Below are 26,935 nucleotides of genomic sequence, written 5' to 3'. Positions count from 1 at the left end.
GAAAGTTGGCTTTTCTAAGCTTTAGTTTTCTTATCTAAAAAATGAAGATAATAAGTATATCCTCCTTTGCAGAGATTCAGGAATGATGAAATGACTAGGCAGGCTCATAGTCTCCAAAGATGTTAAATTAACTTAAGTGACTAGGAGTTGTCAAGAGTTTGTGTAGTAGTACATACAGTAATTAATTATAATGTTTCCACTTAACAGTTGAGGACAGAGTCACTGGAATTCTCTTTACTGCAGATAATTTCATACAAAATTAAGATACATTTACCACATGATCCACTGCTAGGTATTTGTCCAGGAGAAGTGAAAATACATATTTTCACAAAGACCCATCTCCGAAATCCATAACAGTTTTATTCATAATGGGCAAAACTTCCCACAAAAATGGCCCTCACCTGGTTAATAAATGAACAGGTTGTTTACATTGATAAGCTGGAGCACCACTCAGAAACAAAAAGAAATCAACTACTGATATTCATGGGAACAGACAAATCTCCAAAATATACTTAGTGAAAGATGTCACACACAAAAATCTACTTGTAGAAAGGACTTGTTATAGAAATAAAACAGACATCAGTGATTACCATGGGATCTAATGAGGAAGGGGCAGGATTGAGTACAGGGATATAGGAGAGAACTGTTTCGAGTGTAGAAATGTTCCATATTTTGGCTGCTGGTGATTATAGGACCATATACACTTGTCAAAGTACATGTAAGTGGGCACATTAAGTGGGTGAATTTTATAATTTTTTTTCTTTTATTATTCATATGTGCATACAAGGCTTGGTTCATTTCTCCCCCCTGCCCCCACCCCCTCCCTTACCACCCACTCCGCCCCCTCGCTCTCCCTCCCTCCCCCCTCCCCGCCTCAATACCCAGCAGAAACTATTTTGCCCTTATTTCTAATTTTGTTGTAGAGAGAGTATAAGCAATAATAGGAAGGAACAAGGGTTTTTGCTGGTCGAGATAAGGATAGCTATACAGGGAGTTGACTCACATTGATTTCCTGTGCGTGGGTGTTACATTCTAGGTTAATTCTTTTTGATCTAACCTTTTCTCTAGTACCTGTTCCCCTTTTCCTATTGGCCTCAGTTGCTTTTAAGGTATCTGCTTTAGTTTCTCTGTGTTAAGGGCAACAAATGCTAGCTAGTTTTTTAGGTGTCTTACCTATCCTCACCCCTTCCTTGTGTGCTCTAACTTTTATCATGTGCTCATAGTCCAATCCCATTGTTGCATTGTTGTGTTTGCCCTTGATCTAATGTCCACATATGAGGGAGAACATATGATTTTTGGTCTTTTGGGCCAGGCTAACCTCACTCAGAATGATGTTCTCCAATTCCATCCATTTACCAGCGAATGATAACATTTCGTTCTTCTTCATGGCTGCATAAAATTCCATTGTGTAGAGATGCCACATTTTCTTAATCCATTCGTCAGTGGTGGGGCATCTTGGCTGTTTCCATAACTTGGCTATTGTGAATAGTGCCGCAATAAACATGGGTGTGCAGGTGCCTCTGGAGTAACCTGTGTCACAGTCTTTTGGGTATATCCCCAAGAGTAGTATTACTGGATCAAATGGTAGATTGATGTCTAGCTTTTTAAGTAGCCTCCAAATTTTTTTCCAGAGTGGTTGTACTAGTCTACATTCCCACCAACAGTGTAAGAGGGTTCCTTTTTCCTCGCATCCTCGCCAACACCTGTTGTTGGTGGTGTTGCTGATGATGGCTATTCTAACAGGAGTGAGGTGGAATCTTAGTGTGGTTTTAATTTGCATTTCCTTTATTGCTAGAGATGGTGAGCATTTCTTCATGGGTGAATTTTATTGTATGTGGACTATACCTTGATTTTTAAAACTACATTAAAGAGGCTGTTAGAATAGAAATCTCTAGGTAGGAAGTCAGATACTACTGAAGAATTACAACCCATATAAATAATCTTAGGAGAAATCAAGACCTTGATATTGAATGGCTTCCCTAACAGTAAAGACTTATACATTGAACCTGTCTTCTTGAGTTAGTAAACTAAGTTGAGATGTGAATTCTAAGAAAGCTTTAGGAAACCCACATTTGCAAATTTGTTAGACTAATTTTGAAAGGCTCTTCCACAACGTATGTTTGTGTGTGTGTATGAGAGAGAGAGAGAGAGAGAGAGAGAACTAAGATTTGTCCAAATGTTTTAAGATCTATTTTAAAAATGACTTGCTATCTTAACTTCCATCCAGAAACATTTTCCCCTTAGATTCTTCCTTTAGAGCTAGTTTTAAGTGCTATAGGCTGATGCATTTTTATCCAAAATGTGATGAAATGACACAAATTTCCTCCTAAAGAAAAGAGAAGCATGCCTTCTGTGTGTGCTTGCTTCTCATGTTTACATGTTATATAAGGCTGTTTTTATAAAAGAAGCCAGCATTGTAAGATAACATTTAAAATGAGGAATTGTACTGTAAATATCTGTAAAGCTTGACATTTAAATTCTTTCATAAAATCAGCATGCAAAAATCAAATATTTTCTTGGTTAGTAGACTGTGGAAGATTGGAAGACATGAGAAATCAAAGTAAGCACATCTGGAGGTTAAGAGGCTGCTTTTATACTTTTTTCCATATCTTCACTGGTGAGGGACTATTTGGATTGTTTCCTTTGGGAGATTAATAACATGACAAATAGAAACTTTTTCTTCTCATTTTTTTTCTACCAAGGTCCTATTTCAGCTTTAGCTTGGTTACCTCTTCATTCTAAGAGATTTTGTTATTTGCTGGTTTGTTTGTTTTTCTTGCTTTCAGAACTACCTGGTTCTGATGACATCACCATCATGGAATTAGTAATAATGATGATATTCACTCAACCATAATGTTGCATTCATTGTTTTTAGAATGCCATTTCCAATATAATATTTCAAGGGTAGCAAATGTCTACCTTTTAAAAAACAACACAACTGCATGATGCTTGGGTGCTCTCAACACATTTTATGCACAGTAGTGTGTTTGCTACTATGACCCCTCTCAGATTACTTCGCTTACCTGTTTGATGAAAATGAAGTACAGAAAGTTGTTTATCTAAATTTTTCTAGTTAGTCAAGTGGCAAAACACACTGCAAACTCAGCTCTTGTGGCTTTTTGCTCTGCTGCCCTACCACAACTCCGTTATGTGACTATAGTCTTTATTCCCAGCACGGTAGAAACAGAACTGTCGATTTGAGTGTTTGGTTATTATGCTTTCTCTACCCGAGTCTCATAGAAAGAGATCAGAATGGAGTGTTAAAATACAGGTCTGGATTTTTGGCCTCACAAAAACCATACCATGGGCAGGCTTGACTCTGATTTATGATCAGCAATGATAATGCACAGTGTTACATTACATGCAGGATTGGTGGGAAACCTATGTGGAATGATTTATGAAACTGTAGCAAGACTATACTCTTCCTTCTGAACCTGTAGCTTATCCCCCATTGTCCTTTACCCTTACCCAACGCCAACATTCTCTAGTAGCTCTGTCTTTTGGGTAAGTATAATAAATGCACCTGTTAAATATAGTTACATTTACAGTGGAAAACAATTTCAGTATATATTCATTCATTTAACCAACAAATATATATATATTGAGCGTCTTCTATATGCTAGATAATATTCTGTGTGGCCTTAATGGAGACTTTGATGATATTCTTATTGATATTATTATAAATTAATTTTTACTGAAACCAGGAAATGCGTGAAGAACTTGGCAGTGCACATTCAGTGGAGTAAGTAGTTGACAGAGTAATGTGTGTCTTATACTCAGAGAAAGGGCTGGGTTAGGTACCTTCGAGGAAGGAAGTACCTGGAAAACAGGAGCTTCTATATTAAGATGACATGATAAGCAGTTTGTACTTATGTCACTGGGAAGAAAAGTCTAGCTCAAAACTGTGTACAAAGGTAATCCTCACAGGGCCAAGTAGTGATTCTGGAGGGGAGAGAAGAAATCCTTCATAGAGACACAGGCCCCAGTATTTGTTTCCCAGGCCGGTGTGCAATGCTGTTGTGCCCATGCTGACTTCAGCTGGGCTTGCTCATTCATCTTCAAGTTGGCTGCACGGAAGTGACTTCCTTAGCTCAGCAGGGCTCTGCTGAAAGCTTCTTGTTGGACCCAGATTTGTTCCATGTGTCCCAGGCATGGACACATGGAACATGGACAGATTTGTTCCATGTGTCCATTACCTTTAGGAAAAAGGTAATGGTAATGGCAGCCCAAGAGGGCAGGCCTCAGTGCAGGAGCGTGTTCCAAGCTTTTTGTTGGATCTCACCTGCTAACACCTACAGTCCAAAGCAAGTAACATGGCCAGGTTCCAAATCAAGGGATTAAAAAATACCCTTTGGCTACCAGAAGGCTAAGACAAATGGCATAATTAAACCTGATAACACAGGTGTTGGCGAGGATGCGGGGAAAAAGGAACCCTCTTACACTGTTGGTGGGAATGTAGACTAGTACAACCACTCTGGAAAAAAATTTGGAGGCTACTTAAAAAGCTGGACATCGATCTACCATTTGATCCAGCAATACCACTCTTGGGGATATACCCAAAAGACTGTTACTCCAGAGGCACCTGCACATCCATGTTTATTGCGGCACTATTCACAATAGCCAAGTTATGGAAACAGCCAAGATGCCCCACCACTGACGAGTGGATTAAGAAAATGTGGTATCTATACACAATGGAATTTTATGCAGCCATGAAGAAGAACAAAATGTTATCATTCGCTGGTAAATGGATGGAACTGGAGAACATCATTCTGAGTGAGGTTAGCCTGGCCCAAAAGACCAAAAATCGTATGTTCTCCCTCATATGTGGACATTAGATCAAGGGCAAACACAACAAGGGGATTGGACTATGAGCACATGATAAAAGCGAGAGCACACAAGGGAGGGGTGAGGATAGGTAAGACACCTAAAAAACTAGCTAGCATTTGTTGCCCTTAATGCAGAGAAACTAAAGCAGATACCTTAAAGCAACTGAGGCCAATAGGAAAAGGGGAACAGGTACTAAAGAAAAGGTTAGATCAAAAAGAATTAACCTAGAAGGTAACACACACGCACAGGAAATCAATGTGAGTCAATGCCCTGTATAGCTATCCTTATGTCAACCAGCAAAAACCCTTGGTCCTTCCTATTATTGCTTATACTCTCTCTACAACAAAATTAGAGATAAGGGCAAAATAGTTTCTGCTGGGTATTGAGGGGGGGGGAGCGGGAGGGGGTGGAGTGGGTGGTAAGGGAGGGGGTGGGGGCAGGGGGGAGAAATGAACCAATCCTTGTATGCACATATGAATAATAAAAGAAAAATGAAAAAAAAAAAAAAAACAACCTGATAACGAAGTGTGGGTGGTGGGACAAGGATGGGAAAGAATGGATACTTTTGAACAACAATTTAATCAAACTCAAGGTAGGGGAGGGCAGAGGAAAACTTTAAGGGAAAAGAAGTACATCCATTGATGTAAATTGTCTGTGAAAGCATGTTAACATTCTGACTCAATTCTCATTATTTCATACTCTCCCATTACCACTGTTCTTTTCCCTTTCAGAATTAGTATCTTTCCTTAATGCAAAAACATACTTCTTACACAAAAGGTACACTGAAATAGCTTAATTTAGTGACTTTCAGCTGACTCTCCAGCATTCTCAAACCATTTAGGACTGAATTCACATTGAGGAGTAAAACCAAAGCAAACGTACCTGCTCTTCAATTGAGAGCACTGAGTTGCAGCAGCTCTAATTAAGACATAAGAATTACAGCTCTGAGACGTCATCATGCTTTCCCCCAACTCAACAGACCTAAGTTATAGGAATATTATTCCTTACAATATTGCTTTTACACTCAAACTATTTATGCCTATAGAAAAGAGGTTTGGAATAGTCATGTCTAGCTTTCAATTACTTACAGAATTTTTAAAGTCATACTAGTAGATGTGACTTTCATGCTATTTTGTATTTTCAGCATATTTCTAAGAAAATAACTTAAAAAACCTTTCATAGGAAATATTGCTTCTAGAAAGTGCAATTAATGCTCAGGATTTCTTAGAAAATAAGTATTGTTTGTTTCATCAAAAGGTATATAACAAGGCATCTTTTCAATTTTATATAAAATTTAGATTGAGTCTTTCAAACTATCAGTTTTAGGATGTTCCCAGCAATACACACTAATACAACTCTCAAGCAATATTTTCTGAGAAATGCTGATTGCAAACTTACCTTCTAAATAATCTGTGTAAAGTTTAGATCAGGTAAGACTTTTTAACATATAGTACCACTGTTTGTCCTCTTCCTGAACTCTACTTTTAAAAACTCCTTTAAGATTTTCATGTGTACATAATAATTCACCTCCAGGAAACTTCCTCCTACATAAAACAGTTTTTTAGATTTAACTATATTTACATTTACCTTTCTGATTTTGACAAGGTATAAAGGACTAAACTGTGTGCTTTGAAAAGTGTATCAATTGTTTAACTTCCATACTTGTTTATTAGGATGTTTGTTATCTGTAGAACATTAAATTGTATTCCACTTTCATGAAAAATGTCATATCCTCCAATTATGAGGAAGGTGCCTTCTTTATTTGAGCTGTCAGTAACTGTTCTATTTTTTACATTTTATTGGTGTATAATTCATATACAATTAAATGTACAGATATGAAATGCTCAGTTTGATGAGTGTTGACAATTGCTTACACTTTGTATGCAACTCCAACAAGGTGTGAATCATCTCATTACCTTCCCCCTAACAAACATACTTCCCACCCAGAGGGCACTACTTTCTGATTCTTGTCACCTTTGATTCTATTTTGCCTCTTCTTGGACTTTGTAAAAATTGAATTATACAGATATAACTCTGTGTCTGACTTCTTTGCTGAAAAAAATGTTTTTGAGATTCCTCCTTATTATTCCAAGTTTCACAAGTACATTCTGTTGTATGAATATATCACGTTTTGTTTCTATCAGTTCCTCCTCTGAGAAATACCTCTGTTGTCTCCAGTTTTAGACTATCATGAAAAAGATTACTATAAACATTCTTATACAAATCATTGAGGCCTATATTTTTATTTCTCTTGGGTAAATATATCACAGTCAACCTCTGGGTCACAGTATAGGTTGCTTTTTATTATTGATTTATAAGACTTTATTTTGTATACAAGTCTGACATTTACACATATATGTAATGTACATGCATAGGTACACATGTACCTATCTGTACATAATGTGTGTGTAAGGTTCATGATACAAGCATTTTCTTAAGTCTGTGATTGCATATTTGTAATCTTGATAGTGTGTTTGGGGAGGAAATTTAAATGAAATTAAGCATTTAATTATATTTTACTGTTAATGAGGTATCAATAATTCTTAACTAGTTAGTGTCAAAACTAAAATATTCTCATGTAAGGAGGTCATTTTGCTTTTTTTTTTTTTTTTTTTTTTTGTGGTAGTGGGGTTTTAACTCGGCCTACACTTTGAACACCTTGAGCCACTCCACCAAGCCTATTTTGTGAAGGGTTTTTCAAGATAGGGTCTTGTGAACTATTTGCCTAGGCTGGCTTTGAACCCTGAGCCTCCTGATCTCTGCCTCCTGAGTAGCTAGGATTGCAGGAATGAGTCACTGGCACCCAGCTCATTTTGAGTTATGTAGCAATAAAATTATGGGTGATCTGAATACATGAAGAAAGTGACACATTTATCATTTCTTGCCAGTGTTCTTATTTTTCAGTTGACTTAGAACTTAATTTTACATATAAAAAATAGAAAGTTTTAATGTAATTTTCAGGAGAATATCTCACGATATCTTTAGGAATTTATGTATAGTCAAAGGACAATACAGTTATTTGCCTGAGAAAAGTGTGTGAAATGCATATATAAATACCAGAAATACTGAGTTTGTAATATTTCCACTCTACTATTAGACATACATGTAGTCTAATTACTGAAATGATTGCAGTTTTATTCCCATATATCTAATTTAGGAGCCGCATAGAAGTACATTAGGATTTCCTATGCTACTTTATTTATTCTCTTACAGTTTACATAAGTACATTGTTTACTCCTTATTTAATAACAAATAAAAACTCTGGGCTTTGCTAAAGAATTATTAGTTTAGGTTGAAATCTGTTCATCTGATGAATTTATACAGAATGCTTAGACACTAGAGAATTTATTAAGTAGCTTGTATGTGTCATCTCCCTGTGAATTTAATAAACAATAATGAAGGAAAATATGTACTTTAAAACTACAGTCTCACTTGGAAGACAAATGTCTTAAGTTTTGGGTGATATATTAATTCAGTGGACCAAATTGTGAAGTGGTTACATATACTTAAGTAAACATGGTAATACTTGAAAACCAAGGTGGCGGCAAGCGGAAATACACTCTCCTAAAGTGGATTGCCACATTTGCTATTTTATAGTATCATTTATAATAACCTACCAAGCATGGATTGCTGAGAAAAAAATATATATATTCATGTGTTGTAATTCCTAATTATGTTTCACATAATTGTTTCCCAAACTGAATACTATTCCTTTAAAAATGGTACATATTGCACTCCTGTTTTAGAGGTGAAGAGTGAATATTGGCATTTTAAAGATTCTTAAGTTATGCAGTTAAATAAAATCCTCGTCAACTTGTTTAATTTAATGCTTCCTTAACTTATTTGACCATGAAACTGTTTTCTGTCTCTGAGATAACACTTACTTAATTCAAATGTAATGTTTCCGTGACATAGTCTTTCAAAATGCTAGCTTTGTATAACATTTCAACTTTAGCAAGATATCATCATCATAATAATAATTTACTGTATATCTACTAGGTGCCACACACAGCATACTGGTAAGGCAGAATAGATTCCCAAAACTAAGAAAAAATGGAGTCTTTTAAAACTCTTGTGAGAAATATAAACTTCTAAGATTCTTACATCCTGAGATTTTGAAACATTCTCTTTCTTTTTCTTTTTTTCTACTCTAGTTTTGCTTTTCTTGAGAGGATTTCACAAAAATCATAGTATAAAGAGATTGACACTTTTATGACCAAGAGAAAAAAATGAAGTTGTGAACATGCTATGTCAGTAGAATTGTTATGATAAACTCAGTTATGCTCTGAGTTTCCTTGGTTCCCTGGCCAAAAGATACCATTCTAAGTATTTATAACAGAAGAGTAGTGACACTTTCTTAGAGCTAAATTTTGAAAAGTATTAATGTAGAGTTTTATAGAGAAGAATCAAACTGATACACTACACAGTGACCCCACCACTATTTTACAGTAAAGGCAGAAACCAAGGTCACACAGTTAATTTCTTGTATTCACTGTCATAAAAGGTAAGGGTTTAAAAATAAATTTCCCTTCCAGGAAAGCTGTTTTATAAGAGAGTATGACAGTATGGTCCATGTTATGGAGTCTTAGAACCAAGAAAGCTTCCATTAAAAAAAAACTCTTCAGATGATTTTGATATGTGTGGTCATATTTGGAAGGCAAACTCACTGTATACAGATTTTCAAGGGCAGTGTTAGGATCAATGTATTCAAGTTACATAGAGGCAGATTTCAGTAAACATTGCAAAAAGAATACTCCAATATTTGGAAATATATTTAACAATAGAATCAGCTCTCTGAAGGCTAATTCTCTATGGTTTTAGGTTTACCTGCAGTAAAACAGTGGCTACTACAGAAGTTAATGGCTTAGGTAGAATGGTTGACAGATTTTACTCTTGGGGTTTTAAAATCTCTATTATTTTTCTATATACCTTGATCTGTAAATAAAATGTATATGAAAAGTAAATCCCAGGACTAGCTTATACTTTATTTATTTACTTTTTTTGATAGTACTGGTATTTGAACTCAGGGCCTCATGCTTGCTAGGCAGGTGCTCTACCCCTCAAGAGTCACTCTGCTAGCCCTAGCTTATACTTTTTTATTTAAACAGTTTAGGTGAAAAACTGACAGCCTTTATTGTGTGATTGAGATTCCTCTGCTTAATCTCGTTTTTACTTGTATTTGAAGATAATTTTTTAGTTAAAAGTTAATTTAAACAACTTCAAGGAAATAGAATGCTATAGTAATTTAATAGAGTTCAGCTTGTGGAACTAATACTTTTAGAAACAGGCTTCAAAACAGGGCTCCATAAATGGCACATTAAATGGTTGTGATTTAACCTGATTATCACATGGTTTGGAGTCAGTGCACATAAAGGGTATTAAAGAGTTTCTGTCATATTATAAGTGCTCCATAAATTTAAATTATTGTTACAACTGTTGTTAGTGGGCAGACTGACTTGCTTTCAGGTGTAATCTTAGCCCTTCACTTGATTCATGGTACTGAGGAGGTGCTTCTAAGTATTTGTTTATTAATTACACCCAGCCTTTTGTACCAGTTCATGCAGATGTCATGATCCTCAGGCCTTCCCAGCAGGACTTTATAATGCAGAACAACTTTATGTCCTATTTCCAAAGTAGGCATTTCTTGAACTGCTTCCCAGTACTTGGGCTGCTTCTATTAAACAGTCTCTCCTGCCCATATAAGGATCCATGTATTTAGAAGATGCCGTTGAAGGACTAATGAGAATTTTTTTTTTGCCTGAAAGTTTTCCTGTAGTTCTGTATGCTTGAGTTGAGTTTTGAAAGGACTAAAAATTGAGAGAAAAAGTGAAGGAAGGAAAATAAATGGAATATGGAATGAAAATGAAAGAGACAAAATGTGTTCTAAAAATGTGGAAAAGTGAGACCTGTCGAACTATTCTAAGAATCAGGGGAGGGGGACACAGGAGAATGATGGAGGGGTGAGTTTAACTAAGATAGATTGTAAGCACTTTTGTAAATGTCACAATGTACCCCCAGTACAACAATAATATAATAAATTTTTTTAATGTGAAATAGATTTACCTGGCTTGGCAAATGTGCTATGTTAGGTATTAAAAGGAAGAGATTACGGATAAGGGAAACGCATGGATGAAACAAGATAGCTGTGAATGCGCTGGACATGGTCGGAAATGTGAGGCCCTGAGGGGACTCTATGAATTTGAGAAAATGATGTTTAAGGAAGACCCTCTAACTGTTCATGTAAGAGAGAGAAAATGAATTAGGAGTTTTTAGATGTAAGAAAGAAAAGGAAAATTTGAAAGGTCTTCCAAAGGAATAACCAGCAGACTCTGACTTTTCACCATTCTCTAATGGTGCCACAGTGAAGAGATGACAGGGGTGTCAAGAGGACTACTATGTGGAACTCAGGAAGTGCATAAGTTTAAGAGGGGGACCATTGAGTTTAGCCTTTTTAGTCTGTTCAGGCTCGGTTGTCAGGGAAATTTCAGGTAGAAACTTTGAAAACTGATAGATAATAGGAGATGATATCTGGAAATAAAAATTCAGGAGCCATCAGTCCAGTTGAAACCACACAAATGACTGTACTGCCAGATCAGGAGAGAGCAGGTAGCTTGGAGAATGTTTACCTTTGTCAGTGTGGAGGAAGAAATCCTCCTTGCTAGGTGATCTACCCAAATGTCATATCATTCAGTATTTTCCTAGGATTGGTTCATATCTTTATCACTTTGGATGAAAGGGATGAGGGAGAATTTATTTGTAATAATTATTTGTTTTTCTCATTCTAGATACAGAAAGTATAAGACAAAGAAGCTATTATTTTCAAGTATTAGCGTTGCCATCATAGTGTCCAATTGATTTAATTCTTTTGTCATATTTCAGGTAAAAGAGGCATTGGCATTATGGCCTCTTGACAAAATGAATATTTACAATACAAATACAGTGCATGTTTCCTATATAGCACTTTAACATTTACACACAACTCATAGTCCATGTACAACACACATTCACAATTAGTTGGCTCCATTAACTCTTCGATTTTCAAGGCAGGTGAATCAGTTGCAAAAGTAGTTACCATTAATTGAAAGTAATGTCTGGAATATTTCATTAATGCTTTCCAAGTTTCATTTTCTCATTTTATTTTATCTATTTAAAATCCACTTAGATTCCACCAAGGAACCATTATGAACATCTCAGTAGATATTTATTTAGCTATCTGGTTCCCAGATGAGAAAAGAAAATGAGTGCTTTGTGGAGAAAAAGCATTCTTATATTCATAGAGCTACCCTAAAATCATTACTCAAAGAGCTGTAGGTTTGTGAACAAATAAAAATCAGAAAACTTGTTTGTTGTAAAGTAGCTATAGTAAAATTATTCTTACAAATGCCATGTCTTGCTACCTGTCTTACCAAATTTTTTCCATCATAAATATTTAGACTGTAGGCAGCCATTATCTGACATCTATCTCTTATTCTTGTGCAACATTAAATTTGGCAAGAGAATGTCTATAAAGCCTCCTACTTACAACTTGAAATATTCAATTATAATTGTGTGACAAAATCTGAATGACAATGCACTCATTTGCTCAAAACAAAACACTTCACAAGTATCTTGTGATTTTTTTAAATGATGAATTATATTTCTGAGAAGAAATTGTGATATTTCACTAATAAATCTGTAACTTGAGGGGCATTGTCAGGTTTTTTTAAAACTAAAGACACTGAGAACAACATATATGACCAGATTACATGAAAGAGTCGTACCTCCAGGACACCTGTAGGGTCTCAAAAACTTTTGCTAATTCTATTATTTTTTAGGGATTATTCTTTCTTTTGGTGTATATTAAATTGTACATAGTAAGGGTTTTATCATGATATTTCCATACATGCATATAAAATACTTTGATCATATTTACCCCCTCTGTTTTCTTATCCCTTACCTCCCACTCCCCTCCCCCTTCTCCTCCCCCCCCCTTTCCCTTTCCACCTCTCTAATAGTTTCCTATTTACTTTCATGACCTTGGTTGTTCTGTTTTGTTTCCCCTTAGCTTTCACAAATGAGAAAAAACATGACATTTGTTTTTGTAGGATTGCCTTATTTCACTTAGCATGGTGAGCTCTAGCTTCATCCTTTTTTCCAGTTAAAAACATACGTGCATTCTTTATAATGACTGAGTCAAATTCTAGTATGTATATGTAGTAAATTTTCTTTATCCATTCATTGGTTGATGAACACCTAGGCTGAGTCCATAATTTGGCTATTGTGAATAGTGCTACAATAACATGAGAATGCAAGTATCTCTGTAGTAAGCTGTCTTTGATTCTTTTAGGTATATGTATAGAAATGGTATAACTGGATCATATGGAAGTTCTGTTTTTAATTTTCTAGGATACTATTCACTGTTATCTTATTTTTTGTTTAGATTTCATATCCAAATTTATCTTATTTTGCTGAATTTATTTTTCAAATTAAGAAAATTTTAGTTATATGGTTCTCTTTGAGAATATTAATATTTATCTTTAAGTTGGTGTTATTATAGACAAAAGAGTATCTTGCAGTTCACTCATTCAGGTCAGCGATTGCTTCTTAAAGTGGGGAGACCATGAGGAATAAAGCCAGCAGTTTAGAACAGTGCTTCACAACAGGGATGTGAGGCACATAAATTAGCAGTGAGTAGTGTTGGAAGATTTTACTAATGGAAATGGAAATATGGAGGCTATAAACACTTTAGTCTCTTTAGTCTCAAGATTATTCTAATAATATTACTCTCACTTTTAGACAAGCATGCTTTCTTCAGTGGAAAACAAATGGGTGAGACTTTGATTTGTGCAACGGGAGCCCATGCTAATATGTTTCACACAGAAGAACCGTTTGTCGTGGGTTCCAGAGGAACAAAATAGGTTGTATGAAGTGATAACAGACCAGACTTCCAGTCTTACTAGAGAAAATTAGATGTCTTTTTTTTTTCCTGATTTTCTTCTTAATTACTGTGGACTATAAATTCCAGGCAAGGTTTCCTCCCTCCTATCCACTTTTTCCCTCCCTCCCTCCCTTCCTTTTTTCTTTAAACTCCTAAATTTAAAAGACTGAGCCTTATGAGTAGGCTTCAAATGTATTTATCTTGAAGTTCAAATAGATGGTCTAGTGAGAAGGAGAGCCGGAGTTAGAAGCCTGTGAAATTTGCCTGGCAGGGAAGTGGGAGCGCTTATTGCAGGGAAGCTGGGTATTTAAGGAGAAGGGAGCTCTTTTTCACCTTACACCCAGCCAGCAAAAAAGGAATAGGCCAACTTCCTCCTTTGAAGATATGGTAACTCCACTCACTAATGCAACCATAACTGTTAGTTGATGGTAGTTAGGAACAGAGAGCTCCCTGAAACATTCACCCCCATGTCTCAGGGAGGGGTGGAGAAGAAGTTTTGAGCTGATGTTTCCATCCTTAAGAACCAAGTTAAAAATATGAAATGAGGTGGAGAGATGCTTTTCATTCTCCAAAACTTTTCCAAACTCGAAGACATCAAGCATTACCCTGTGAAAATTGTTTTAGTAGCAAATGGAAATGGTAATTATAGTTCAAATGAAAGGAGACACTTGGGAAAATAATCTCTTATCAATTTACTTCATGTTATTCCTGTCCACCTGCATAGCAACCTTGATTCCTTACTAAACTCTGTTCTCTCTTTCTCCTCCCTTTCCTTACCCTCGCCCTCCTCACTTCCACTCCCTCATTTCCCTTCCTCTCTCCTCTTCCTTACCTTCCACCTTTAACTTCTTTTCCATGGCTAACTCTTTTATCTAGAATCTTGTCCATCATTATAAAAAAGAACCATTGCCCCTCCATCACTCTTTGTTTTCTCAGTTCAGCTTTGTGCATTTGCAGTACTTGTCTGTATTTTCAATCTCTGTGTTCAGTCACCCTTTTCTCATGAATCCACTGCAGTTCCATTTAAGCTCCATCTCATTCTTCTTTTTGAGAGGTGAAAAACTGACTTCAGTCCTCATCTTATTTGTTGCCTCCATCTACTACATTGGTTATTGATTTCTCTTCTGGAATTTCCTTATTTTTTACTCCATAGGATTTTTGTTGTTTTTTTCCTTGTGGAACAAAAAGAGGGTTCTCCCTTGCTGGCTTAGTTATAGGATATTTTTGGAACTTTAGTTTTTTCTAAAATTGTGTTGTAATTTGCAGGCATCAAGGGCTTGTGGAGACTGGGTACAGGGTAGAAAGAAAGAAAATATAAATGACAGGGTAGGTATATAGGGGATGATATCAGATATAAATCCATAGGTAAGTGTAACATTGATGAATAGAGAAAAATTGATTTTTTATTAATACTAAGTAGTGGTTTGGATAAAAAGAGGTTAATTAATTGGATATGTTGCTGAAATCTTGGAAACAATAGGATCTTATAGAATGAAGCCTGTTAGAATTCTGGTCTAATGGATGTTAATCAAAGTATGTTTCAGTAACCCAGAAGACCAGAGACTTGATTTCTTACCTATTTTTTTTATTTGTTTGTTTTCTTAAAAGTCATTGAAAAACTTTTTAAAAAAATTTAAATTTCCCATTATCTCACTAGTGAATCACCTCTATTTTAGAACCTTTGTTGTCTGGTTTTGTGAATAATGCCCTGGCCCTTTCAGGGAAGGTCAGCAGTCCTCTACCCTCATTGTGAAAGTTGGCCAGCTGGTTTCCCTTTCGTTATAGTAAAGGGTCTACTTTACTATAACGGGATCTACTTTATGCCTGTCTTAAAATAAAGATTACTCTGATGTAGCTTCGGAGGGTTCCCTGAATACACATTAGAGGTATAACAGTCCCTGATGATTTGTGATTAAAACATCTGGCTTTTCAAAATACAAACATTCACTTTCTCCTTCTGGTGTAGACTTTTCTCCATATTATGGGTAGCAGTCATCATACTCACTTGTTCTCTGTGAAATTGACATGAATATACAATTTTTTATGTAAAATGAGTTTTAAAATAGTATTTTTTGGCTTTTTCTCTTTTAGAGTTTGTGAATGGAAATAAGATCATTCTTGAAGACTTCTTTTGAAAAATGTACTTGAAGTGATTTTACCAATTATACCTGTCTTACAAATGAGTCTTTTATCTTTCTTGATTTTTTAATATAAAATCAAATACTAGATAAGTCATCTTGCATTTCACATTCTATAGTATTCCAATATTCCTATCAGTCTTAAGGTGACCCTACATTTCTAGTGTAGGCAACTTCATCTACTACTATGGTTGGCAATTTCTCAATGGTAACATTGTTCTGCTATATTTGGAGACTGTGGTCTTGAAAAACTAGGATAATGCTTAAATAATACTAAAATATGTGAGATTACTCAAATACTTCCAACAGTGTACCAATATCATGAAATCAGTGGTATAGAAATATATGTGAAGATACTTTACTCTGTTTTACCTCTTAAAATCAAATGACAGCATGAAATGATGGATAGGACATTAGCTTAACTCAAATTCTGATTTTTTAAGTGTCAACATTTGTCATTTACATCAGAAAAAATAATCTCTTAGATATTCAGTTTCTTTATCTGTTAAATGGGGCAATCATACCCCCTTTTAGGGTGCTATGAAAATTAAATAAGATATACTATGTATATTTTGGTATATGATAGATGTTAAATATCCTCACCCTATTTATAAAAATTAGAAGAAAAAAGTGATTAATTCCCTTTACTATTAAGATACTTCCTTATATACAATTATTTTAAAGTGTTATTTGATAAAGTATTAGTACATCAGATGTTAAATAGTGTCTCACTGGTTCAAGTAATAATTTGACATCAGTTTTTTTACTCCATAAGTCATATGCCGAGAAATACTGTTTCTTGTTCAGAAAGAGAATAAACATTAGTTTACATTACATCAGACAAAGGACTGATAACCAGAATATATAGGGAACTTAAAAAACTAAATTCTCCCAAAACTAATGAACCAATAAAGAAATGGGCAAGTGAACTAAACAGAACTTTCTCAAAAGAAGAAATTCAAATGGCCAAAAAACACATGAAAAAATACTCACCATCTCTAGCAATAAAGGAAATGCAAATTAAAACCACACTAAGATTCCACCTCACTCCTGTTAGAATAGCCATCATCAGCAACACCACCACCAACAAGTGTTGGCAAGGATGCGGGGAAAAGGAACCCTCTTACACTGTTGGTGGGAATGTAAACTAGTACAACCACTCTGGAAAAAAATTTGGAGGCTACTTAAAAAGCTAGGCATCGATCTACCATTTGATCCAGCAATACCACTCTTAGGGATATACCTAAAAGGCTGTGACACAGGTTATTCCAGAGGCACCTGCACACCCATGTTTATTGCGGCACTATTCACAATAGCCAAGTTATGGAAACAGCCAAGGTGCCCCACCACTGACGAGTGGATTAAGAAAATGTGGTATCTATACACAATGGAATTTTATGCAGCCATGAAGAAGAACGAAATGTTATCATTCGCTGGTAAATGGATGGAACTGGAGAACATCATTCTGAGTGAGGTTAGCCTGGCCCAAAAGACCAAAAATCGTATGTTCTCCCTCATATGTGGACATTAGATCAAGGGCAAACACAACAATGGGATTGGACTTTGAGCACATGATAAAAGCTTTAGCACACAAGGGAGGGGTGAGGATAGGTAAGACACCTAAAAAACTAGCTAGCATTTGTTGCCCTTAATGCAGAGAAACTAAAGCAGATACCATAAAAGCAACTGAGGCCAATAGGAAAAGGGGACCAGGAACTAGAGAAAAGGTTAGATCAAAAAGAATTAACCTAGAAGGTAACACACACGCACAGGAAATCAATGTGAGTCAACTCCCTGTATAGCTATCCTTATCTCAACCAGCAAAAACCCTTGTTCCTTCCTATTATAGCTTATACTCTCTCTACAACAAAATTAGAAATAAGGGCAAAATAGTTTCTGCTGGATATTGACGGGGTGGGGGGGGAGAAGGAGGGGGCGGAGTGGGTGGTAAGGGAGGGGGTGGGGGCAGGGGGGAGAAATGAACCAAGCCTTTTATGCACATATGAATAATAAAAGAAAAAATAAAAAAATAAAAATACCAGAAGAAAAAAAAATGTTTATTAAACATTTTAACAAATTTAGTGGAGTTATTCAAATCATAAAGCTTATTGGCTATAAATTAATTTATATTATATATAATTTTATATATTTTTAATATATTTTATATAAAACATGCTCTAACTTCAAAAATGATACCTATATTCTCTTCTAAAACATTTTATTTTAGTATTTAAATTAGTTACTCAAATTTATAGCCTTGAAATTTATAGCCTTTTATTGTTTTATCTTATTCACTTAACAAAAATGTGATCAGTGTCTATTAATAGTTGGGCACTATTTTAGGCTCTTGGTATGAGTGAACCAAACAAAGATGGCTGCTCCTCAGCAGCGCTTATTTCAAGCACGTGAACATAAATTTTGTAAATAATGGAGCAATGTGTGGATGTGGAGAGGAGAGTAGACTAGTAGTAGGTGGGATATGTAGGGTAACAACCATGAAGAACTGACATTTGAGAAAAGACATGGAAGAGGCAAAAGGTTTAGTCATACATGTTTCAGGAAAGGAAAGAAGGAAAGACAAAAGGAAAGGTTGGGTCAAATATCCCCTAAGACAAGAGGAGGTAGGGGAGCGTAGGAGGAGGTGAGCTCCAACAGTTCTGGGAGGCCAGATGATGTCCAAAGGACTGGTATTTCACTGTTAGTAAACTGGGGAGCCATTTCAGGATCCTGAGCAGAGGTGTCAGAATCTCCTTTATCTTTCGAGAGTCACTCTGGCTATTGTGTTGAGAATAGACTCTAGGAGGGCAATCATTAAAAATCTATGGTGAGAATTCATTTAAAAGATGATTTTGCTCGATACAGGGTGACAGTAGGGTGATAGATAGAAATGGTCAGATTCTGCACATATAGTGAAAATATAGTCAGTCTGGTAAATAAGGTTCAGAGTGTGAAAGAAAAAAAGGAGCCAAGTCTAAAGTTTGGGCCTGAACAGCTGGAGAAATGTATTTACAATTAATGAAGATGAAGACAGCTTTTAGGAGGAGTAAGACAGAGTTCCATTTTGGAGATGTTGATTTTGAGAAATCTGTTAGATATCCCAACGAAAATGCTGAAAAAACAGTTGGTTGGATGTGTGACCCTGGTTAAGAAGTGAGGATCGGGCTGGAGGTACAAATATTTCTTTTACTTTGGGTATTTTGTGACTTGTATCAGACTGTAGGATAGCTTGAAGCAGTGAATGGGAGGTTTAGAAGGAAAGGTGGCTCTGGGGTCTCTCCTTGTCTGTTTTTCTCCTGGTTTCGTAGGGTAGTGAGTTTGTTTTACTTTTCTTGGTGATATGGAGGTTTGAACTAAGGGCCTGTGTCCTTGCTAGGTAGGAGCCCTATCACTTGAGCCACACCCCTAGCCTTTCCTGGTTCTTCGTATTTTTAATCAGAGACCAGCAAATCAGAAGATTATGTATTTGAAAAGTGTTTCCTTTTCTCATCCTTCTATTATTTTAATCACCCCTAACTCTTTAGGATTAGTATGGGTTAGTAGAGTAGCACTTAGGAAGTCAGCCCCCATACACACTCATTTCCCCAGCAGTGTTTGGATGTCATTGCTATATCCACTGATGATGGAAAAATTAAGAAGGATTGAGAGCAGAAACATAAATAATTATGGCCTACACTTTGTCAGTTTAGTGCATAGTAGGTAGTTTTCTCTCAGTTATAAAATCAGGGCAATTTTAAAGTTCAAATTCAAATAAAGTTTGGTAAAATAGTGTTTTTTTTTATGTGTGGAAGCAGGATAGAGGGTAGATTGCAGGCACCCAAATGGAAAGTCAAAGGAGAGAGAGTAATTAGTAAATTGTGTTTCTTGAAGGCATTTAGAATTTTTAATTCACAAGCTCTAAGTATCTGCAAGCACATTTAGTTCCTGTTGGAGAGATGAAAGCCTTGCAGAGCCTCATCTGTAGGCTTGTGCTAATGTGAGTTCTCCTGCATGTACTTGCAAGGAAGAGTAGAAGTGGCTGAGTGGGCAGTTGGCAGCCATTCATTGAATTGATTGCAGTCATTCATAAAACCCAGCAGTGCTGAGGGCGGAGTCAGGAGGAGCATTCCCCTGAGGTGATTGCAGAATGTCTTATTTGCATATGTCTTCAATGATGCTTGAGAAGTGAGGGAATGCTTGCAATCATTTAGAAGACTGTAGGAGCCCATTTCTGAGAAATCCCTGAGTAATTAAAGACAGCACAAAGAATAAGAGGTCAAACCCCTTAAACTCCCGGTCCCTCAACCTGTGGTCATTCCCTGAAGTTAGCATCTCGGCAGCATGTTGATCTCCTAATTTGTGGGTGAGGGAGTGGATCATGTATACAGCTGCAATATACTGTCATTGCTGTGTTTCTTAAAGAATGAAGGAGTCTTATGTTATTGTAATAAGTCTAATGCATGGGAGATAATGGACATTGCTGGAGCTGAAAAATTTCCATACATTAGCATTGTCAAAATTATTAAGACACAATTCAATTATGATTGAATTTTAAAGAAATGTGAATCCACACAGGCTGAGGAAAATCCTGTGATCATATTATATTTTTGTGTGTCTTGTTCTGAGCATAGAGTATGTTTTTCTTTCTTGCATCTTGAAGAAATTTCATCTAAAAAGAAGTAGGATTAGAAAATACAGGAATATATATTATCATGCTTGAGTAACCCCTGCAATTGACTGAATAGCAATCTGAAACAAATAGTTTCCCCCTCAAATCTCAAATTCAGTATCTAGCTATGTTAGTAGTGATTGTATGTCATGTGGTCAGATATAGATTAGTATGGAAAAGGTGGTGTTCTCCTGTTTGTAAAGATTATATCTAAATTAATTCTAAATATTTTGAAGTATAATGTGTTTGTTTTCATTATTCAGTAAAACTCTAAAGTTCAGAAATTCAAATGAAATTTCTGTCAGATTTTACAACATGTTCAGACAGAAATACTATGTCAACTATTAGAGTTTTAAAACAAAACCACTAGGTTCTAAGATTAAAGTTTTCTTACAAAGACATGTTTGGCTTAGAAACCGACCTGTGCTGGGTAATACTCTGAATTTCATAGAAAATAGTCACTTCAAAACATATTTAAGGAAAACTCTTAAGTGCTAGGTTTCTTTTATTTCAAAGCTTTGTACCAATAACCTCAAACTTGAGATGGAGGAAAGAGAGAGGAAACATAGACATAATTCTTCCAAATTGGCGATATTTTAGATAATTTCACAAACGAGTCCATGTAGATTGAACATGCTGCCTGCGCTATTTTTAGTTGAGTGAGAATTATTAAAGATTTTCCAGTGCTATGAAATTCCTTGTACTTGTGTAAGTTAGATGAAAATGTCAGGGCTCAGAAGTCCTAGTATATTGCTTTAACAGCCACTTCCCTGAAAGTTGTCTTAATGCAGATGCATGGTGGCCTTCTCCAGTGCAACTGGACATAACATAAGGCTTTGTAGTTCCTGTGGATGTTTTTCACCATTTCATTGGGAGTTTAGCAATAGCTCTCAGGAAACGCCACGTTTCTTTACTTTTATCTTGGGAAGACTGTGTGTTGTGGCTTTGACATGGCATTGCTTTCTTTTCTTGTCACATTGCATATTGATTTTTGAGTCTACTTGACCTTGTTTGGAATGAGCAATGTGTGTGAGTGTGTGTGCACGTTTCTGTGCCTTGTGTCCACGTTTCCCTGTATCATTTCTTTCAGAAGTGGAGAATTTTGCCATGCAGCTTTTAGCTCTGGGAAAACAATTTATCCAGCACTGCCTCACCAGTGATCTACTTCTGGAATAAAATAACTGGCCCAAATATTAGCTGTGCAGTCAAAGGCCTTCGTGGAAGTTCTTAAGAACCTATACATGCTTGGGGGTCCTGGATCCTAAGAGACATTTCCATTTAGCAAAATCTAAAATGTAGATTCTCAGTTTTGCAACCAAGACTTCCCTACTCAAAGCTGTGTTTGGTTTAAAGGTTTTGAGGCGGAATATTCGAGTCATCTAAGTACAGTCACAGATAGAGGTTAGTTTCTGATTTTGGCCAATGAATCTTTCCAGTGCTCTGTAAGCCCTGTTTGCATGAGAGTAAGAATATCAATTCTTGCTACCTTTAGAGCTCTTTTACATCATCTGCCCTCTGCATTTATTTATTTTGTGATGAAGATTTAAGGCACAGAGACCTTTCATGATTTTTTTCCCACATTTTACACTTACACTCCCCCCTGCCCCCCACACACTTTATATATGAACATTTTCTTCCATCTCTTCTTCCTCCTGTGTGTGAAGGGAATTTGGATCATGGGGGATGTCTTGAAGCCTCTCAGATCTCCATTTGTGTAAACAGAAAGACCTGTGTGGTGACTAGTGGTGTGAAACAAGAGTCTGTGTCTTTTAGTAAACTAGCTAAAGCCACAGAACATCCTGTTCTTTTTAACGTATCAAACACAACAGCTGGTCCTATCTTTAAGCTTTCAGATGTCTTCATATGGTGAAACCAAAGCTTTCAAAGGGTTTGGGGAAAGCTGCTGACAATCATTTTATTGGTGCTAAAAAGAAAATCAAATACAGAGGCCGACACAGACTTTATTTGGGTATAATTGAGTTTTTGGAAGCCTGAGTCAAAGACTTCAGCTCTAGGGGCCTTTCCAGGGCCTCAAGATTAATATTGAAGGGGCTTGCAAAGACTTTCCTCAGAATGTGTTTTCAGTACCATGTTTAATTTCCAGATGTGTTCTACCCTTTTTATAATTAATAGTGCGTTGTGCTGTCTATCATGCGCCCCAGGTGTGTTGTCAGGGACATGGCGAAGCCTGCTGCCTGCAAAACACCAAGAAATGCTGAAAGCCAGCCCCACCAACCTCCACCGTAAGTATGGCATTGGTTTTATTGACTGAAAATGTCGTCTTTTCCACAGATCACTAGTTACAGATTTATTAATTCACATTGCATGTGGGAGTAGATACTCTGGCTTCTCTGGTGTATATATAATAAAAAGGCTACTATTCAATTAGGTAAAATTATCTGGAAACATGAGCTCTGGATTAGCTGTCTTTATTAAGTGATGTTTGTAATACTGTATTACAGCATTCAAAATAATCAGAGGACAGGAAAACATAGGACTCTGGAGTAGCAACTATTCTGTTTCATTTTTTTTTATTTACTTCTCATTTGTTTTTTTTGGGGGTTTGGAATGTGTGTGGCCATGAGCATAGGACCTTAGGTAGGTAAGGAGACGAGGGAGATAGGGTGGACCTGAATGTGTCAATAAGGGAAATGCGTTGGTGGCCATTACCCAATGTTTGCAATATATTATTTCAAGGAAATGTACAATTAAAAGAGTAGATTGGCCATCTATTTTATTTTTATTATTGCATTCTTAGGTATAAGTATGATGGATTATTAAGGGACCAACAAAAGGGAAAAGCAGGCAATAGAGAAGAAATCAAACAAGTAAACTTGGAGTTTCAAATATGGCATTTGATGAGAAAGTGTAAAAAAATAGAATTCTGCAAAGTAGCACAATCTATTCAGTTTTCTGAATATAATTTTGCTCCTGATAAGAAAAATTAAAATTTAGTTAAAATGTCTTAGCAGTGGCAATCTCCTTACTTACAGCCAAGTAGCAGCAAAACTACTGTGGAAATGCCTCCTTTCAAGGTTTGTAGCAAAAGCCTTTGAAGAAGTGTGTCTTCTGGATGATTTTCCATAGTTTTTTTTTAGCTTTCTTAGAATTATTTAATGTGAAACCAAAATAAAGTGATAAAGTAGTTAAAAGGCTATGAAGAGAAAATTTAAAATTTTAAATTATTTTGCTATGGCAACTTACTAACAATGATTAAAATTAAATGGAATTTTTTCCTACTAGGAACATAATTCTGTTCTTGGAACTGACTATGTCATTCTACTCTGCAGAATTTTCAGGTACTTTACATTTTATAAAAAAAATTCACTTTAAGTACTTGGAGTTTACTTATTTGATCTCTTTCCTGTGCTCTATTTTCTCCTTTGGTTGGCCATTGAAGTGCTTATGTTTTGTACATTATATACAGGGAGAAATAATTTGAAATAAGGGGGGAACAGGGAGAAATAAGCTTTAGGATATAACATTTTAAAATAAATATCAGGAGGCTCAATAAATATGTTTCAGATTTTTTTTTCTCAATGTGCTTTAATATCATCTTCTATATTTAGTCAGTATTTTCCAAGAAATAAGAATTTTGCTTTTAACCATAGTAAAAATGATTTATAATTACATTGATAAAGTAAAAACTTAGAAGTTCTCTTGATGGTGTCACATACTTCCTTTTCTACATTTTTACTTTTTTGTGATGGGGTCTCACTGTGTTGCCCACGCTGGTCTCAAATTCCTGGTCTAAAGTGACCCTCCTGCCTCGGCATCCTTAATCCTGGGACTCTAGGGATATACCTCCATGCCCAAATTCTTTTTCTTTAAATGTTCTTAGGTAAAACCATTTTCTTATGATGCAACTTTTCTTGGTAGATCCCAGGAAACTTAATGGTCCATCCCTTTACATCTTCTGTCTATGAATTCTAAACTTTACTTCTATTAGGATTTAAGTAATTTCTGAGAAAGATTTTGAGAAATAAACATTGATTTAAAATTATATTTATTCTGTATATTAAGGTTTCTTTTTGTTTCCTTACTTTTACTTTTGTTGTGCTGGTGATTGAATTTTGGGCCTTGCACATGTTAGGAAAGTGCTCTATCATTGAGTTATCCCCAGCCTTTTTAGGTTCCAAGGTTCCATCTTAACTGGTCCCACTCATTCCAAAGTCAATGCTGAACTGGAAATTTTGGGAAATAAAGTAATAATTGTCATGATCTCCAAAAAAATTTCTTTTTTTATTCTTTTAAAAAAACCCTTTGACAGACTTACAGTTGTAGAAACCTGTCAGAACTTAAATCTAACCTAGTACAACTTGCCTGGGGTGTCCTTTGAGTTATTGAGCAAGAAGCAGAAGCTGGGGATCTTTGAATCCCCTTTATGACAATTTCTTGTCTCACTCTGTGCTTGTCTGACTAAAATAGTGGAATTCTTTGTAGGTGACTTGAAGAATTTAAAATCTGGATTCATTTCCTATTTCTGTCAATTTTCTATACAGAGTGGTGTTTGTGAATTGAGATCTCCGTATGTGCATTAATACCTCTAGATCTAGGTTGATACAGAAAAGGCAAAAATAAACAGGGAGGGCATTGTTGAGGACAGACTTTAGTCTATTGATAAATGTTTAAACATTTTTAACTAACTACCTGTTAGTGGGTCAGGAAATCAATAGATACCAGTGATCAGAAATTGTTTTAAAATTTTACATGGAATAGAATAGAAAATATGAGTATATCCCAGGTTAGTATTTTAAGACAGAAAGTTAGATTTCTGTATATGGTAGGTAAGTCAAAATATGAAATTTAACATACATTTAGTTATGAGGATTACACTAATGAGTTTTAAATAGATTGGTATAATCAGATTTGCATATCTATATATGTACATGTGTACATATATAAAATATCTATTACTTTGGAAGGAGTGGAGAAAATGTAGTATAAATGTGATATGTGCAAAACCAGCAGTCAGTAGATTATGATAATAGTCCAGGGAGAGATGTGATAATCTCAACTTCGTGGCATGATGGAGAGTAGGGGAAGGAGACATTTCAGGAGCTTGTCTGGGCATAAAATGGGATTCTATCTCAAAAATAATGAATTCATAAAAGACTGACAGAGTGACCCAAGTGGTAGAGCACCTTCCTAACAAATGTTAGGGCCTGAGTTCAAACACCAATACTGAAAAAGAAAAAAGGAAGAGGATTCTCCCAACACAGCTGAAAAATAAGGGTTAAAGAAGCAGGGGAACCAAAAGCCAAAGTAGTACTGGGATATACTGGGGAACAAAGACATAACTGAACAGATAAAAATTGCCCATTGGTTTTGGTAACATAGAGGTCATTAGTAGCATTTGCTGTAACAGATTGAACAGATAAGTGGGTAGAAACACTGTATTTCGGTAGGCTTAGGGAAGGAATGAGAAGTCGGGAGAAAGAGATGACACATATACAACTTTTTCGGGGCAGGGATGTTTCTGGGGTTTGAACTTAAGACCTTGTGCTTATTAGGCAATCTCTGTACCACTTGAGTCATACTCTAATCCTTTTTTGTTTTAGTTTGTGTTAAAGATAGGGTCTCATGCTTTTGCCCAGGTAAACCTTAGATCACACCCTCCTACCTCCACCCTCTGAAGAGCTGAGATTATAGGTGAATACCATCATGCCTGGTCCCTGTATATGATTTTTCAAAAAATTTTCCTGAATACACAGTGAGAGAGGTAGCAAATTTGGTACATAGATAGAAAGCAGGGGGTACTCTACTTACATTGCTTGGTACATTGTATTATACAAGTCTAGGATGGCCACACGTTAATATACTTTATATTTTTGTTAACTGTATATAAACTATTCAGATTCATTTTAAGTTACTATTTATTACACTGTCACTTGATCATATCTTAAGTATAGTACACGAGTCATCATCATCATTTAATCAAAATTAAAGATATATCAAAATATTAGTGGTGTTCACCATGTTTTTGTCTTATCCCTGCTATTCCTAAGGTATTAAATATATAGATGAGATAATATGCTTGTCTAAAGGGTTTCCACTGAAGTTGTAAGAAGGGGAGACAGTTATATAATCAAACAAATTATAATTAATCAGGATAAGTGGTACACTAGAAGTATGTTAAAAAGAGAAAGTGACTTAACTCTGTATGGGTTTGGTTTGGTCAGGGAAGGCTTTAAAGAACCTGCTATCGTTAAGGCGAATGGTGAAGGATGAATAATTCAGTAAGTAGACAAGGTTGGGGTACAGTCTTCCAGAAGGAAAGAGTAGTTTCCTAAAACATCAAATTGTGGTGGAGTAATTTAAAGCTTAGACTCATTGCGGGATCCTGTGAGTGTGTATAATTTGGTCTTGAGGTCGCCCTGGAGAATGGCTACGACTCCACCCACCCTG

At 35.9% G+C, this 26,935-nt stretch overlaps 1 protein-coding gene across 46 annotated transcripts in view; it reads left to right on the top strand.

The window, feature by feature from the left end:
* The window catches only part of Rims1 (regulating synaptic membrane exocytosis 1), a 405,270-nt gene that overhangs the window by 49,873 nt on the left and 328,462 nt on the right, over positions 1-26,935 (top strand). For 43 of the 46 annotated variants that reach the window (XM_074080134.1, XM_074080111.1, XM_074080175.1 and 40 more), the window contains exon 2: positions 22,690-22,770. The exons of the other annotated variants lie outside the window; for them this stretch is intronic. In XM_074080134.1, the coding sequence (XP_073936235.1) occupies positions 22,690-22,770 (81 nt within the window). The remainder of the gene's footprint in view (positions 1-22,689; positions 22,771-26,935) is intronic. 46 annotated transcript variants of the gene reach the window in all.

This window comes from Castor canadensis, chromosome 1 (assembly GCF_047511655.1).
Source record: "Castor canadensis chromosome 1, mCasCan1.hap1v2, whole genome shotgun sequence".
In the NCBI taxonomy this organism is placed as follows: Eukaryota; Metazoa; Chordata; class Mammalia; order Rodentia; family Castoridae; genus Castor; species Castor canadensis.
The sequence above is the reverse complement of the archived record's forward strand: the minus strand, read 5'-3'. Positions and strand labels throughout refer to the sequence as shown.